At 37.8% G+C, this 14,783-nt stretch overlaps 1 protein-coding gene across 1 annotated transcript in view; it reads left to right on the top strand.

The window, feature by feature from the left end:
• Positions 1 to 14,783, top strand: part of HERC1 (HECT and RLD domain containing E3 ubiquitin protein ligase family member 1) — a 250,627-nt gene that overhangs the window by 193,919 nt on the left and 41,925 nt on the right. The window contains exons 42-52 of the mRNA XM_011969255.1: positions 2,169 to 2,285; positions 2,497 to 2,728; positions 4,074 to 4,198; positions 5,470 to 5,690; positions 6,664 to 6,932; positions 7,660 to 7,712; positions 8,742 to 8,942; positions 9,968 to 10,142; positions 12,337 to 12,607; positions 12,740 to 12,953; positions 14,386 to 14,591. Of these exons, the coding sequence (XP_011824645.1) occupies positions 2,169 to 2,285; positions 2,497 to 2,728; positions 4,074 to 4,198; positions 5,470 to 5,690; positions 6,664 to 6,932; positions 7,660 to 7,712; positions 8,742 to 8,942; positions 9,968 to 10,142; positions 12,337 to 12,607; positions 12,740 to 12,953; positions 14,386 to 14,591 (2,084 nt within the window). The remainder of the gene's footprint in view (positions 1 to 2,168; positions 2,286 to 2,496; positions 2,729 to 4,073; positions 4,199 to 5,469; positions 5,691 to 6,663; positions 6,933 to 7,659; positions 7,713 to 8,741; positions 8,943 to 9,967; positions 10,143 to 12,336; positions 12,608 to 12,739; positions 12,954 to 14,385; positions 14,592 to 14,783) is intronic.

Below are 14,783 nucleotides of genomic sequence, written 5' to 3'. Positions count from 1 at the left end.
TGTTTGATGTTATTATAGCCACTCATGCTTTTTAAAAATTGTTAGGATGGTTTATCTTTACTCATCATTTTACTTTTAATCCATTTGTGTCTTTATATTTAAAATGGGTAAAGTCAGCATGTAGTAGTTAGGTCTTGCTTTCTTTTTTTTTTAGGAGGCAGCCTCTTGCTCTGTCCCCCAGGCTGGAGTGATCTTGGGTCACTGTAGCCTCAACCTCTTGGGCTCAAGCAGTTCTCCCACCTCAGCTTCCCAAGTAACTGGGACTACAGATGCATGCCACCACACCCAGCTAATTTCTGTATTTTTTTTTGTAGAGACAGGGTCTTACTATGTTGCCCAGGCTGATCTCAAACTCCTGGCCTCAAGGAAGTCTTGCTTTTTTTAATCCAGTCTGCTGTTCTCTACCTTTTAATTGGAGTGTTTATGCCTTTTACATTTAATGTGATCATTGATATGGTTGGATTTAAATCCACCTTTTTTCTATTTTGTTCCACCTGTTTTTTGTTCTCTTTTTCTTTTCTACTTTCTTTGAATTAAATGAGTTTTATTATTCCATTTTATCTCCTTTGTTGGCTTATTATCTATACCGTTGACCCTTGAACATTGCAGGGGTTGGAGCACCAACCCCCTGAACAGTTGAAAATCTTTATATAACTTTTGACTCCATAAAGATGAGAAAATATATTTACTATTCATTAAGTGGAAGTGGATCCTCATAAAAGTCTTCATTATAGTCATATTCCCATTGAGTAGGCTGGGAAAAGGAGAGACTAGTCTTGCTCTCCCAGGAGTGGCAGAGGCAGAAGAAAATCCATGTATAAGTGGACCCAAGCAGTACAAACCCATGTTGTTCAAGGGTCAACTGTACTTTCTTTTATATTTTTAGAGATTACCTTCTGGTTTATTGTATACATCTTTAATTATCAGAGTCTACCTTAAAGTGATATTGTATCACTTCATACATAGTTAAAATAATAATTTTACCACAGGATGATTTTATTTTCCTTTTCTCATCATTTATACTTTTGTTATCATACATTTCACTTTTACACATGTTATAAGCTGCATAATAAATTATTATTTGTTTTGGGTAGTTTTTATAGCTATATCTTGTAATTCATTCATCTTTTCTTCTGCAGTGTCTAATGTTCTGTTAATCTCCAGTGTATTTTTCTGTTCAAACACTGTAGTTTTCATCGGTAGACATTTGATTTGTTTTGTTTTTAAATCTCATCTTCCATGTCTATTTCACATGCTCAGTCTTTCCTCTAACTTACTGAATATGTGAAATAATAGTTGATTCTCATTAGCAATAGTTATGTTCTAAAAGGTCATTATGGACACTGAATTAGCAAATACTGAACCGTTGCTCCTAGGAGAAGTACAGGATTAAGTTCCTGTGAACTCCTAGTTACATTTCTGTCATCTGATCATTATACTGTATAATCTTGTTTTATGCATCCTTCTGTTTGAAGATACCACAATTAACATATACTGTTTATTCACTAACAGTGAGCTCATGGCCACCAACACTATAGCTCATCATGAATGAAGATTATCTAACATATATATTTTCTCCATAAGGCACATTACAGCTTCCTTGTGCTTAGAAACACTAGACAACACTTTAGCACTGTGCTTGGGGCCATTTTAATCAGGGAAATCACCGACCAAAAGCACAAAAATGCAAAGAGTGTAGCATTAAGTAGACTATGAAAAGGACACTTGTTTTTCACATAAGAGCTGAAACATGAAGGCAGAGCATCACCTTGTTGAACCTTAGCTGTGAACACATGTGTTGAGGGACTAAACTTTTTAGTCCCTCTGCGTATGTCACAAATGACTACAAAAGTACGTGAGTATTGATTTTGAGATTACAAATAAATTTTATTGAGTACACAAATTTGCAAATATGGAACTTAGACGAGGAGTGGGATATTTACATATTCTTATAGTACCTCTACACAAATCTTTACTAAGTATAACATAAATGGATGTTAGTAAAACTGGGATTACAGGCATGAGCCACAGTGCCCAGCCACATATTCTGAGTAGAGGAAAATTTCATTAAACTTGAACAATACTAGGAAATTGAGGACTATGAAGACACTTTTTATTCATGGTATCTAGTGATATTTAGGTTCTTATTTCTCTTCCTTTTGTCTCAGCGTTGTCAGACCCAAGCAGTAGACTTTCAACTTCTCCTCCTCCTCCAGCAATTGCAGTTCCCTTGCTGGAAATGGGGTTCTCTCTTCGGCAGATTGCCAAAGCCATGGAAGCTACAGGTACGATAAGTTTTTATATATCAGTGTATACAGATATGAGAAGTCCTAGCTTATTAAAGACAACATAATTTTTAAGAGGCTATGAAACTTGGTAAGATTTTTAACACTATATTTTGTTACAAGAGCATCATAGCAAACACTCTTAAACTGGTAACATAAAGACCTAATTCTTTGCTCAAAGTCAGCATCAGACTGTTTTTCCCCTGTATAGGTGCTCGGGGAGAGGCTGATGCCCAGAATATCACTGTCCTTGCCATGTGGATGATAGAGCACCCTGGGCATGAGGATGAAGAGGAGCCCCAGTCGGGCAGCACAGCAGACTCCAGGCATGGAGCAGCCGTTCTAGGCAGTGGCGGGAAGTCAAATGATCCCTGTTATTTGCAGTCACCTGGAGACATACCATCAGCTGATGCTGCTGAAATGGAGGAAGGTTTTAGTGAAAGGTGAAATTCCAGTTCCTGTACTTTTGTTCCATGTGTTATAAATTTCAAAGCCCCATTTATTATATATCCCTTCATAAATGCTTCTAATTGTATGTAAAGTTGATAAATATAGTTATATGAAAAGATGGGCATTTTAGTTACAAGTTTATATTTCTGTGAAGGGTAGAAGTGATATGACAAGTTTTAATTTGAACAGGTGTTTTCATGCCAGAAGGAATTTCATAATTTTTGTATAAAATTGTACTGAAAAAGGAAACAAAACAGGTTTATTTTGAAGTAAACATGCTAATAAAATAATTTTATCTCATACAAGTGATATTAAATCGAGTATTCATTTTAATATTGGACCTTGATTTAATGTATTTGATAGAATTGAACTTTTTTTTCTTTTTTTCTTTTTTTTTTTTTTGAGACGGAGTCTCACTCTGTCGCCAGGCTGGAGTGCTGTGGCACGATGTTGGCTCACTGCAAGTTCCACCTCCCTGGTTCAAGCAATTTCCTGCCTCAGCCTTCCAAGTAGCTGGGACTATAGGTACCTGCCACCATGCCCGGCTCATTTTTTGTGGTGTTATTAGAGACAGGGTTTCACCGTGTTGGCCAGGATGGTCTCGAACTCCAGCCCTCGTGATCCACCCGCCTCAGCCTCCCAAAGTGCTGGGATTACAGGCATGAGCCACCGTGCCTGGCGTAGAATTGGACTTTTAACTCTTCTCTGTGTAATATTTATATTTTCATCTCTTGTATAGTTTTCAGTATCTGGTAGAAGATGCCCCTTTAAGTGTAAAAAGATTTCTGTGATAATGCCTATCCTAAAATGAGATGTAATAGAATATCTTATGAATTCTCCCTAAAAATCGTCTTTCCTTCATCACTTCTTATGACTTTAGATCTTTTATTTTTCATTTTAACTATGGAGCCATGTAGTAACCAAGGCTTGTGTCCTGTATGGCATGCAAGCTTTTTCCAACAAGCTCAGTGAATGTTTTCATAACATATTTCGAAATACCTGTTTTTCCTAGGCAAGGATTCTCAGTCATTTCAAATTTTAAGTATTTAATCATTTAGAATTTAGTTAAGGTCATATTTGATCTCATTTAAATTTGAGCTGCATTAAACATCATTTTGTTGTTGGCAGAATTCAAAATCAGATAGTTATTGCTCAGGTCACAGGAAATGATATGTGTATAATTGAGCTGTACAGGGATAAAGATGTGTTTCACATTTTATCATAAACATACTTTATTCTCAGTGAGAATAAAGTAACACTGCAAGTAAGCTTATACCTATGCTTTCTTTTCATAATGGTTTTTAAAAATTTGTGTTGCTTTCTCACTTGCACTTGTAGCCCTGATAATTTGGATCATACAGAGAATGCAGCTTCTGGAAGTGGACCATCAGCTAGAGGTCGCTCAGCAGTAACGAGAAGGCACAAGTTTGACTTAGCTGCTCGCACATTGCTAGCAAGAGCAGGTAATTGTATGTTTCATATCCTTTTCTTTGTGAAAGATCTTATTTTGAAAGCAATATAAAGGCACATTAAAGAAGATGCAAACTAATGATCCTGAGTGCTCAGTCCCTCCACATTAACAGAATAGCTATTTGGATATCATTTTCTATGCATTTACATAATTTTATTTAAATCATAGCATACATTCATAGGCTTATTTTAAGTTCCCGGGTGCAGAAGTTTATACTGGCCACTTGTAGATTTTGAGAAATTATATAAATGCTCTTCCTTCTGCTCTCAGTCAATTATAATTTAAGAAGTGATGATGCATGTTTAATATTTAGCATCAGTGGTAAGAAGGAGCTGGAAAGGGCACTATGCCAAAAAAAGTAGGCACTGGCTTTTCAGATGTACTACTCTGTGGATGTTAGGGCTTCACTGCTAGGTAAGGACCAGATTCCCTCATTACATTAGTAAAGTCTAGGATTATGTTCTGGGCATGTAAAATATAAATTATAAGGAATATATTTTCCAAATCAAAAACTTGAATATGTGATTTATCAAAACAGAATTTGATCATTGAAATACTAGAACATAAGTAATGATTCAGTAATTTACGGGAACAGTGAGAGAACTTGAGACCATCCTAGAAAATATAGGATGTATATTTCTCATATAATTAAGGTGACTGATAATGTGTAGGTGAGAACCTATCTCAATTGGCTTATTGGATCTCAGACCATAAAACATCAAATTATACCTATCACACGTGTTTCCTCTCTTGCAAATGGGGATAGTAATAGCACTCATATCTCACTGGGTTATTGAGAGGTTTAAGTAAGAGAATCCATGCAATGCTTTATAATGTTTTTGTTGCTGTTGTTAGAGATAGGATCTGGATCTGTCACCCAAGCTGGAGTGCAATGGCACAATCCTAGGTCACTGTAACCCAGAACCCCTGGGCTCAAGACATCCTCCTGTCTCAGCCTCCTGAGTAGCTAGGACTACAGGCACATGCACCATACCCAGCTAACTTTTTAAATTTTTTTGTAAAGACAGGGTCTTACTATGTTGCCCAGGCTGGTCTCAAACTCCTAGCCTCAAGTGATTTCTCCTGCCTCCACCTCCCAAAGTGCTGGGATTGTAGGCATAAGCCACTGCTATAATGATAATCATATAGAAAAAAACTTCAATAAATATTGGCTGTTACTACATGTATGGCAATTAAGAGCTGGCGAAATACTCAGAATTATTTTATGCATTCAAATAAAATGCCTTTTTGTTTTGTTCTGAGCGGGATTATACCGCTCTGTGCAGGCCCACAGGAATCAAAGTCGGAGAGAAGGAATATCTTTGCAGCAAGACCCAGGGGCGTTGTATGACTTTAATTTAGATGAGGAATTGGAAATTGATCTTGATGATGAAGCAATGGAAGCTATGTTTGGACAAGACCTGACCAGTGACAATGATATTCTGGGAATGTGGATCCCAGAGGTACTGGATTGGCCTACCTGGGTGTGTGTGACTGCAGCGGGGGCTGCTCTGACTTATTTTCCTGCCCTCCTATTCATATAGCTTACTAACAGCAGCCTTGCCTAGAGTTGAAACACTCTAAAAAATCTTGTATCTCATCCTGATGTTTGGGGATTTAAAGCCTGAGGTTACTTTGATACCTACAAACTAATAAGGAAAAGTCTCTCTTGCTTTCTCTGTGGGATTTTATTGCTTCTCTCCCCAGACAAGATGAATAGAGCCGTACTGTGGTAATATTTGATTCTGATGTCAAAGATAGATTACAAAACAAGCATCAGGTTCCAGTAGATGTTGACAGGTTATATAACATGGCTGTTATACTCACATTGCTATCTGAATGCATGTTCTTCTCCTTCATAGGTTCCATTTAATCAATGTAATGCCTAATTCTAGGAACCAGTGCTCACCTAGATCTTGTCAATACTTCCATCTGGGGGAAGGGTACATGGTGGGTTTGTATGTATACATTGTTTAGCATTACATTTTTGTAGTAGGGAGACCAAAAAGCTCATAGGTGTAAGTCCTACAGGAAAGAGAATCTGCTATATAAATAAGTGAATCATAATGATTTTTCTCAAAAATTTATAAAATAGGTATGCATTTTGTGACCAGATGAAAAATAATTCTTTTCACTATTTTTTTTTTTTTTTTTAAAGAAAAAACCTCATTTCGAGATAGGACAGATTGTCATGTTTATTAACTTTTCTCAGTAGGATACTCAGTTACTTGTATTATTGATATAACTTATTAGAGTGAGAGAGAGCAAAGAACACCTTCGGATTGTGTTATCTGAATTCTGATTTGAAAGAAATATTTATGTAGCGTTAATGAACATGGAAATATTCTAGCATCTGTAATAAAGTAGTGAATTTAATATCATAAATAATCTACTTGGCACTTCTTGGTTTTATGTTAAATTGACTGTAATCATTTGGTATGAAATCCTTTTGTGCAGCATGTTTGCGAGTCTGAAGACAGGGAAGAAGTGGTGGTGTGTGAACTGTGTGAATGCAGTGTTGTCAGCTTCAATCAGCACATGAAGAGAAACCACCCAGGCTGTGGGCGCAGTGCAAACCGCCAGGGCTATCGCAGCAATGGTTCCTATGTGGATGGCTGGTTTGGTGGTGAATGTGGGAGTGGAAATCCATACTACCTGTTATGTGGCACCTGCAGGGAGAAGTACTTAGCCCTGAAGACCAAATCCAAGACAACAAGTTCTGAAAGGTACCTTGAAATTGTCTAGATATCCAGACCTCCTGAAGATACCTCATACTTTAAGTCTTGGGAACTATAGATTTTTCATGTGAGGAGTTGCATTTAACCTTCCCTGAAATCCCATGATTCCTACACTTTGGGCAGAAGGGATGGATGGGGTTTCAGAAATTCATGTTCTCAGGAATAGTGGCATGGCAACATATCCTTCCCTGGAGTTTGACCGTGTTAACCTTTGACTTGTTGGCAAGTAATGGTCAGGACCCTTTCCTTAACCCTCAGGAGGCTTCTACTCAATTCTTTTCGTTGGTGTTTTCTACCATATTTCTGGCATTTTAATTAAGATCTTTTTCCTGATTTAAAAAAGAGACTTTTGATTAAATGAGTTCCATAAAAATATTATCTCTTTACATCCTTAATTCCTAGAGAGTAGGTTTGTTGCCCTTATTGTCACCTATTAAAATCTTTAAGGTTTTATGGAATAGAATTTGGTTAAAAGAGTTGTTTTAGGTAACCCAGAAATCTCCCCAGTAGTTTGGTTAAATAATCATTGATGTTGTAAGCATGTGTGTACCTACATACCAGCAGTTTTTATTATGTTAGCCTATAACATGAAATATACTTTTTTATTTTGTGCTGCTTTATTAATGACCTCTTAAAATATTCTAATGACTTAATTTGCATTTTGGGGTACTAACTGTTTTATATAAAAATGCAATGTTCTTCATGTTTGGTGCAGGTACAAGGGACAAGCTCCAGATCTAATTGGCAAGCAAGACAGTGTGTATGAAGGTAGTTTGTTTTGAGAGCCTCTTTATTTTACATGTTTTTTTATATATCCTCTCTGCTTAACATCTGTTACTAAAATTCACCTTCGTGTGTGTGTGTTTGTATTTGTGTACATGTTAACTTAAATTTTCCCTTAAAAACTCAAGGTAGTTTAATAGCAACAACCCTGGTTTAAAAGTCAAAGGAAGAGAACCTGGTTTCAAACATCAGCTTTACCACAGAATATTAATTTCTATTTGGTGTATTTTTTTTCAAAGTAGGGAAAGGATGTGGTATATTTTGAATTTCCACCCTAATTGTGGAAAGTAAAAAATAAATAGAGATGAGCATTGATGTTCCTGGAGCACTCATTTTCTTGAAATAACTCATTCCCTAATGATTACAGACAGCTAAGAACTCTTTGTTAGACCCATGACAGTATTTTTAATTAGTTTAAACCTCTATCACCAGATATAGCATTTGCTATTGCTGTCAATTTATTTAACTACATTGACTCCCTTTCCCTGAGAGTCTCACTTATGCTTCAGGAGTGCAGTTTGGTTAAGTTTGCAGGAGATGGTGCCGTAATTCATTACGTGGTCACTGGACTTTCAGTTTATCTGCATTTTATTTATTTATTTATTTATTTATTTATTATTTTTATTTCTTTGAGATGGAGTCTCACTCTGTTGCCCAGGCTGGTGTGCTGTGGTGTGATCTCAGCTCACTGCAGCCTCCGCCTTCCAGGTTCAAACGATTCTCCTGTCTCAGCCTCCTGAGTAGCTGGGATTACAGGCACACACCACCATGCCTGGCTAATTTTTGTATTTTTTGGTAGGGATGGGGTTTCATCCTGTGGGCCAGGCTGGTCTTAAATTCCTGACCTCAGGTAATCCACCCACCTCGGCCTCCCAGAGTGCTGGGTTTACAGGCGTGAGCCGTCGCATCTGGCCGCTCATCTGCGTTTTAGATGTATTTTCAGAATAACCATTGCCAGCAGATTTATGTAATATTTATACTCACATACTATACATTTATTTATTTAAATTCCAGAAGACTGGGACATGTTGGATGTTGATGAAGATGAAAAGCTAACTGGTGAAGAAGAATTTGAATTGCTTGCTGGACCGCTTGGTTTAAATGACCGGCGCATTGTACCAGAACCAGTTCAGTTCCCTGACAGTGATCCACTAGGAGCATCAGTAGCAATGGTCACAGCCACCAACAGTATGGAAGAGACTCTAATGCAAATAGGTAAACTGAAATGCTGATTTGCATTGATTTTATAGCATCTACTGTTGTTTGTTTCTTAGGTAAATAATAATAAAGTAAAAGTAATTAAGACTAATGGTTCAACATTATCTCACCCTAACAAGTCTCTTTAGCCAGTTGTTTTAACATTTTGAAGGTATAATGTGATATTAAGTTTTGGCTGGGTGTGTTGGCTTATGCTGGTGATCCCAGCACTTTGGAAGGCTGAAGAAAGAAGGTCGCTTGAAGCCAACAGTTCAGGACCAGCCTGGGCAACATGGTGAGACCCATTTCTATAAAAAAAATGAAGAAGAGTAGCTGGGTGTGGTGGTGTGCACCTTTAGTCCCAGCTACTCAGGAGGCTGAGGCAGAAAAATCGTTTAAGCCCAGGAGTTTGAGGTTATGGTGAGCGATGATTGAGCCACTGCACTCCAGCCTGGGTAACAGAACTAGACCCTGTCTCAAGAGGAAAAAATAAACTTTAAAAATTTTTTTTGTCTTTCATGATATCAAAGCAATAAAAAGATTTATAAGACTTGTTATTTAAAAAAAAAAAAATTGGTGTTAAGAGAATCCTGTAACCAACTCAAAATTATTGTGCAGTCTTCTTTTTATTTGGGTGAGAGGGTGTGGTAAATTTTTGGTATAGGGAATACAAAATAAAGAATTGGGTGGTATTGGTAATTCAGTCCTTTATAAATTCTCAAAGCATGTTTTTAAAACTTTCTTATGTCTTTCTTATCAGTAGATGTGATATATGGACAAAATGAACAAAACAATACTTAATGGAAAAATTTCTCCTGTGGTAAATACATTGTTAACATAGAAATATCTAAGTTAGAAATATCCAAGTTTAAACTTAGAAATGTGTGAGTTTCTCCTAAGAAATTTTCTATATAACCAAGTTCCAGATGAGCGAAAGACGTTGGTTTGTTATGAAACCTCTGTAGAACAGGAAATTTTTTTAGTAGTTCAGATATATTTTCTTTCTTACCTTGTTGAGAACGAAACAAAATTATGTTTTTCAGGTTGCCATGGCTCCGTAGAAAAGAGCTCCTCTGGGAGAATAACGTTAGGAGAGCAGGCAGCTGCCCTAGCAAACCCTCATGACCGTGTGGTGGCTTTAAGGAGAGTGACTGCTGCTGCTCAGGTTCTTCTGGCCAGAACCATGGTCATGAGAGCACTCTCTCTTCTCTCAGTCAGGTAGGTGTTATTTTATGTCATATGATGCTAAGTTAACTTCTAATGTACGTTAGCTGGGAGTCTGGTGGTGTTTGGGAGGGTGAGATAGAATTTGAGAAGCTTGAATATGTACTGTTGCATGAAAGATGTTAGACATAGTCATCATTGTTATTCACTCAATTGGTCTTTCAGTTAATACTTGGCTCTTTTTAGGTAGAAAATAATGCCATTATCACAACTGAGTAAACTGCATACATTTTATTTTGTTGCTTGAAATGGGAAACTAAGGCTGTTGATCCAAATGGTGCTGGATTAAAAACTAAAGGTCAAAATGTATCGACCGTCTGTGTAGCTAAGTCAGCCTGCAGATACCATCATGGGGATCCTTGCTGTTTTCATACTGTGGATTGTAATGTAAAAAGGGGGTGAGAACCAGAAATACCTAAAAGGTAGCCATTTAAGAAGTGATGAAGCAGGAGTATTTAATGGCAAATCAGTGAAGGCAGAAGGATCCTGAAAGGAAAACAAAATTTCCATAAGAAATTTTGTGTGCTATTGGCTCAAGGATAGGCAAATAGGATAGTACAAAAGAGAGTTCAGAAACCGACCCACACATATAAATAAACACTTGATTTATGACAGTGGTTCACACTGTAGAGCAATAGAGAAAGGATTTTTTTTTTTTCAATAACTGAAGCACGGTCTGATGGTTTATCCACATAGGAAAAAAAAAAAGCCTTGGTCCCAACCTCATATTACATAAAGCAAATAATTATAAAGTGGCCCTTAGATTTAAATATGACAGAAAAATAAATCAGTAAAGTTTATTGAAGGTAACATAGAAGAATTTCTTCTTGATCTTGGGACAAGCAAAAATTCCTCAAGCAAGTCACAAAAGGAATCTGCCATAAAAGATTGATAAATTGGAATACAATAAAATAGAAAACCTCTGTTTAGCAAAAGTGATTTGAAAAATAAGAAAGTAAAAAAGCAAGCCATAGAATGGGAGAAGATATTAGTAATGCATCTAACCAATAGAATGTGTAAATAATTCCTATAAGTTAACAAGAAAAAGACAACCCAGAAGAAAGTGGGCAAAACACATTAAGAAGTGTTTCACAGAAGAGGATCCCCAAATGGCCAATAAACATGAAAAGATGTTCAACCTCATCGAGTCTTCGGAGAAATGAAAATTAAAACCCAATTGGAGTGGGAGGCCAAGACGGGAAGAACCCTTGAACCCAGGAGTTTGAGACTGCCCTGGGAAACATAGTGAGACCCTGTCTCAAAAAACAAAACAGAAAAAAACACCTAAGACAAAAACCCCACCAATGAGATACTACTCTACACCCACAAGAATGGCAAACATTTAAAACACTAGGGAGAAAAAAGTGACTGAAACAGCTAAAACTCTCATACATTGTTAGTGAGAAAATAAATTGCTATAACCACTTTGGAAAACTGTTTGATAGTATCAACTAAAGCTGAACATGAATATACTTTGTGACTAGAGATCCACTTCTGGGTATATATCCAACAGAAATACTTAAATATGTGCCCCCTAAAGACATCTCCAATCATTCTTGGTAGTATTATTCATAATAGCCCCATGTTGGAAACCACCTGATTGTCATCTGTATGGATAAATGAACTGTGGCAGATTTCATGTATATGTCAATGAAAATGAACTGCTCAATGCTACAAGATTTGGATGAATCTTACAAACATAATATTGAAGAAGCCAGACACAAAAGAGTACATACATTATTATTCAATTGATGTAAAGTTCAAAAGCAGGCAAAACTAATTTGTAGCTTTAGAAGTCAGGATAGTGGTTGCTTTTGAGAGTATCGTGACTGAGAAAAGCCCAAAGCAGGTTTCTGAGGTACTGGCAATGTTCTGTTTCTTGATCTGGAGGGTGGTGACATGGGTTTGTTCAGTTTACGAAAATTTATGCTTTGTGAACATTCCTGTTTTACTTTGGCAGTTCAATTGTACTTCAAGTATATGCCAATATTTATTAAAAGCAGAGGAAGTTTAGATGCCAGTTTTCAGCTTGGTATCTTTGGCAACTCTTAGGACATGTATTGCTAATGATAGTGCAGCTTACATTTTATTATGGTTGTTGATGCTATGAATGATATGTGGGACTGCAAATGGTCCCTTAAGAAATCCATTTTCTTTATCCATCTGAAATGTTTTTCTTTACTGGCAGTGGTTCCAGTTGTAGCCTCGCTGCTGGTCTTGAGTCTCTGGGGCTAACAGATATCCGAACACTGGTTCGATTAATGTGCTTGGCAGCGGCAGGGAGAGCTGGCCTCTCCACCAGCCCTTCTGCCATGGCTAGCACCTCAGAACGATCACGAGGTGGGCATAGCAAGGCTAACAAGCCTATTTCTTGCCTGGCCTATCTGAGCACAGCAGTGGGATGTCTGGCATCAAATGCTCCTAGTGCTGCCAAACTGCTGGTACAGTTGTGTACACAGGTAAGCTAGTTTCAGAACTTTTCCCCATTACATTGCTTATTTCTGACTGATTCTTGAGCCTTTTGAAATGAAATATTTTTGTTCCAAAATTACATGTAAAAATTAAACCTGTTTTTCCAATTGCTTCTTCAGAACTTGATTTCTGCTGCAACAGGTGTAAATCTAACCACAGTTGATGACTCAATTCAGCGAAAGTTTCTACCCAGCTTTCTCCGAGGAATTGCTGAAGAGAACAAGCTTGTGACCTCCCCAAACTTTGTTGTAACACAGGCCCTTGTGGCATTGCTAGCAGACAAAGGGGCCAAACTAAGACCTAACTATGATAAGTCAGAAATTGAAAAGAAAGGTAGGTTTCATACTTCTGAAAGATACAGTCTTCTAGTTGACTTTATTCTTATTTTTAAATAATGTTTTTACATTGTTAGTATACGATAAATTATGACATGTGAGTTTCTTAAGTTTAGAACATAAAAGAAGTGCATGGATACTTTTTCCACTGTGTATGGAAACAAATATTAGAAAATGTACCATGTTATTTTAGTTACAGATTATGATCTGAGTTGCCATAGATAATAATCCTGGTAGAATTCTTTAGTAAAATTTAGATGAAGGTAGTGTTATTTTTCTCTTTGTTTTAAGATTATAACACTTTGAAGGGACTACTTATCACTACTATCTGCCTTTCTCTTCATCAGGACCATTTAGCCAAGAGATATGGCTTTTGTTTTTTGTTTGTTTATTTTCGAGACAGTCTCACTCTGTCGCCCAGACTGGAGTGCAGTGGCATGATCTTGGCTCAGTACAACCTCCACCTCCTGGGTTCAAGTGATTCTCCTGCCTCAGCCTCCCAAGTAGCTAGGATTACAGGCACATGCCACCACGCCTGGCTAATTTTTGTATTTTTAGTAGAGACAGGGTTTTGCCATGTTGGCCAGGCTGATCTTGAACTCCTGGCCTCATGTGATCCGGCCACCTCGACCTCCCAAAGTGCTCAGATTACAGGCATGAGCCAACCACGCCTGGCCGTCACTGGCTTTTGGATCTATCAGCCCAGTTCCTTGACTGGCTACAACACCATCACTTTTGAACAACAAAAGCCAAGCTGTTTTTCTTAAAGGCATGCTGTCTCTGTCCTGGTTTTAAAATTATTCCTGCTGCTTTCTTAGTCTACTGAGTCCTTGGAGCAAAGACTACTGATTGTTGTGTAATAAAATTTATGTATTTATTTATTTTTGAGATGGAGTCTTGGTCTGTCACCCAGGCTGGAGTGCAGTGGTGCGATCTCAGCTCACCGCAGCCTCTGTCTCCCAAGTTAAAGCAATTCTCTTGCCTCAGCCTCCCGAGTAGCTGGGATTACAGGTGCGTGCCACCACACCTGGCTAATTTTTTTTTTTTTTTTTTTTTGTATTTTCAGTAGAGATGGGGTTTTGCCATGTTGGCCAGGCTGGTCTCGAACTCCTGACCTCGGGTGATCCTCCCACCTCGGCCTCCCAAAGTGCTGAGATTACAGGCACGAGCCATCGCACCTGGCCTAAAATGTATATTTTAAATGAATCAGATTTCTTACAGAATTTGATGTGAGATAAATGCTTTATTTCTTATGTGTATATTTTAGTGAAATAATTACTGGGAAAAGTGCTAATTCTTAAAAGATATGGGTTAACCCATTTGCTTGTTCACCACCACCAGATCTCACCTGAGCATCATTTCATGTTTTGTTTAAGCAGGTTTAATTGCCCAATTGTATGCCCATCCTTCCTATGATCCTTCTGCTGTAGGCCCTCTAGAGCTGGCTAATGCCCTGGCAGCCTGCTGCCTCTCCTCCAGGCTGTCCTCACAGCATCGGCAATGGGCAGCTCAGCAACTCGTGCGCACTCTTGCTGCACACGACCGTGACAACCAAACTACTCTGCAAACACTCGCTGATATGGGAGGAGATCTTAGAAAATGCTCCTTTATCAAGTTGGAGGCTCATCAGAACAGAGTAAGTATTTTGAGTATGAAGTGTGTTGATCACCTTATGTGAGATGAAATAGTCTCTGCCCTTCTCAAAGAGCTCAAAGTTTAGGTCTCTCTCTTTGTGTCACTCTCTTTCACACATGCACACATACACACACATGCACACAATTACAAAAATGTTCCTGGCAGTTACCAACTCTGCTTTCTCTGTATGCTG

Source organism: Mandrillus leucophaeus, unplaced genomic scaffold (assembly GCF_000951045.1).
Source record: "Mandrillus leucophaeus isolate KB7577 unplaced genomic scaffold, Mleu.le_1.0 Scaffold12, whole genome shotgun sequence".
NCBI classification, from domain to species: Eukaryota; Metazoa; Chordata; class Mammalia; order Primates; family Cercopithecidae; genus Mandrillus; species Mandrillus leucophaeus.
This window is presented reverse-complemented; position numbering and strand designations above follow the sequence as displayed.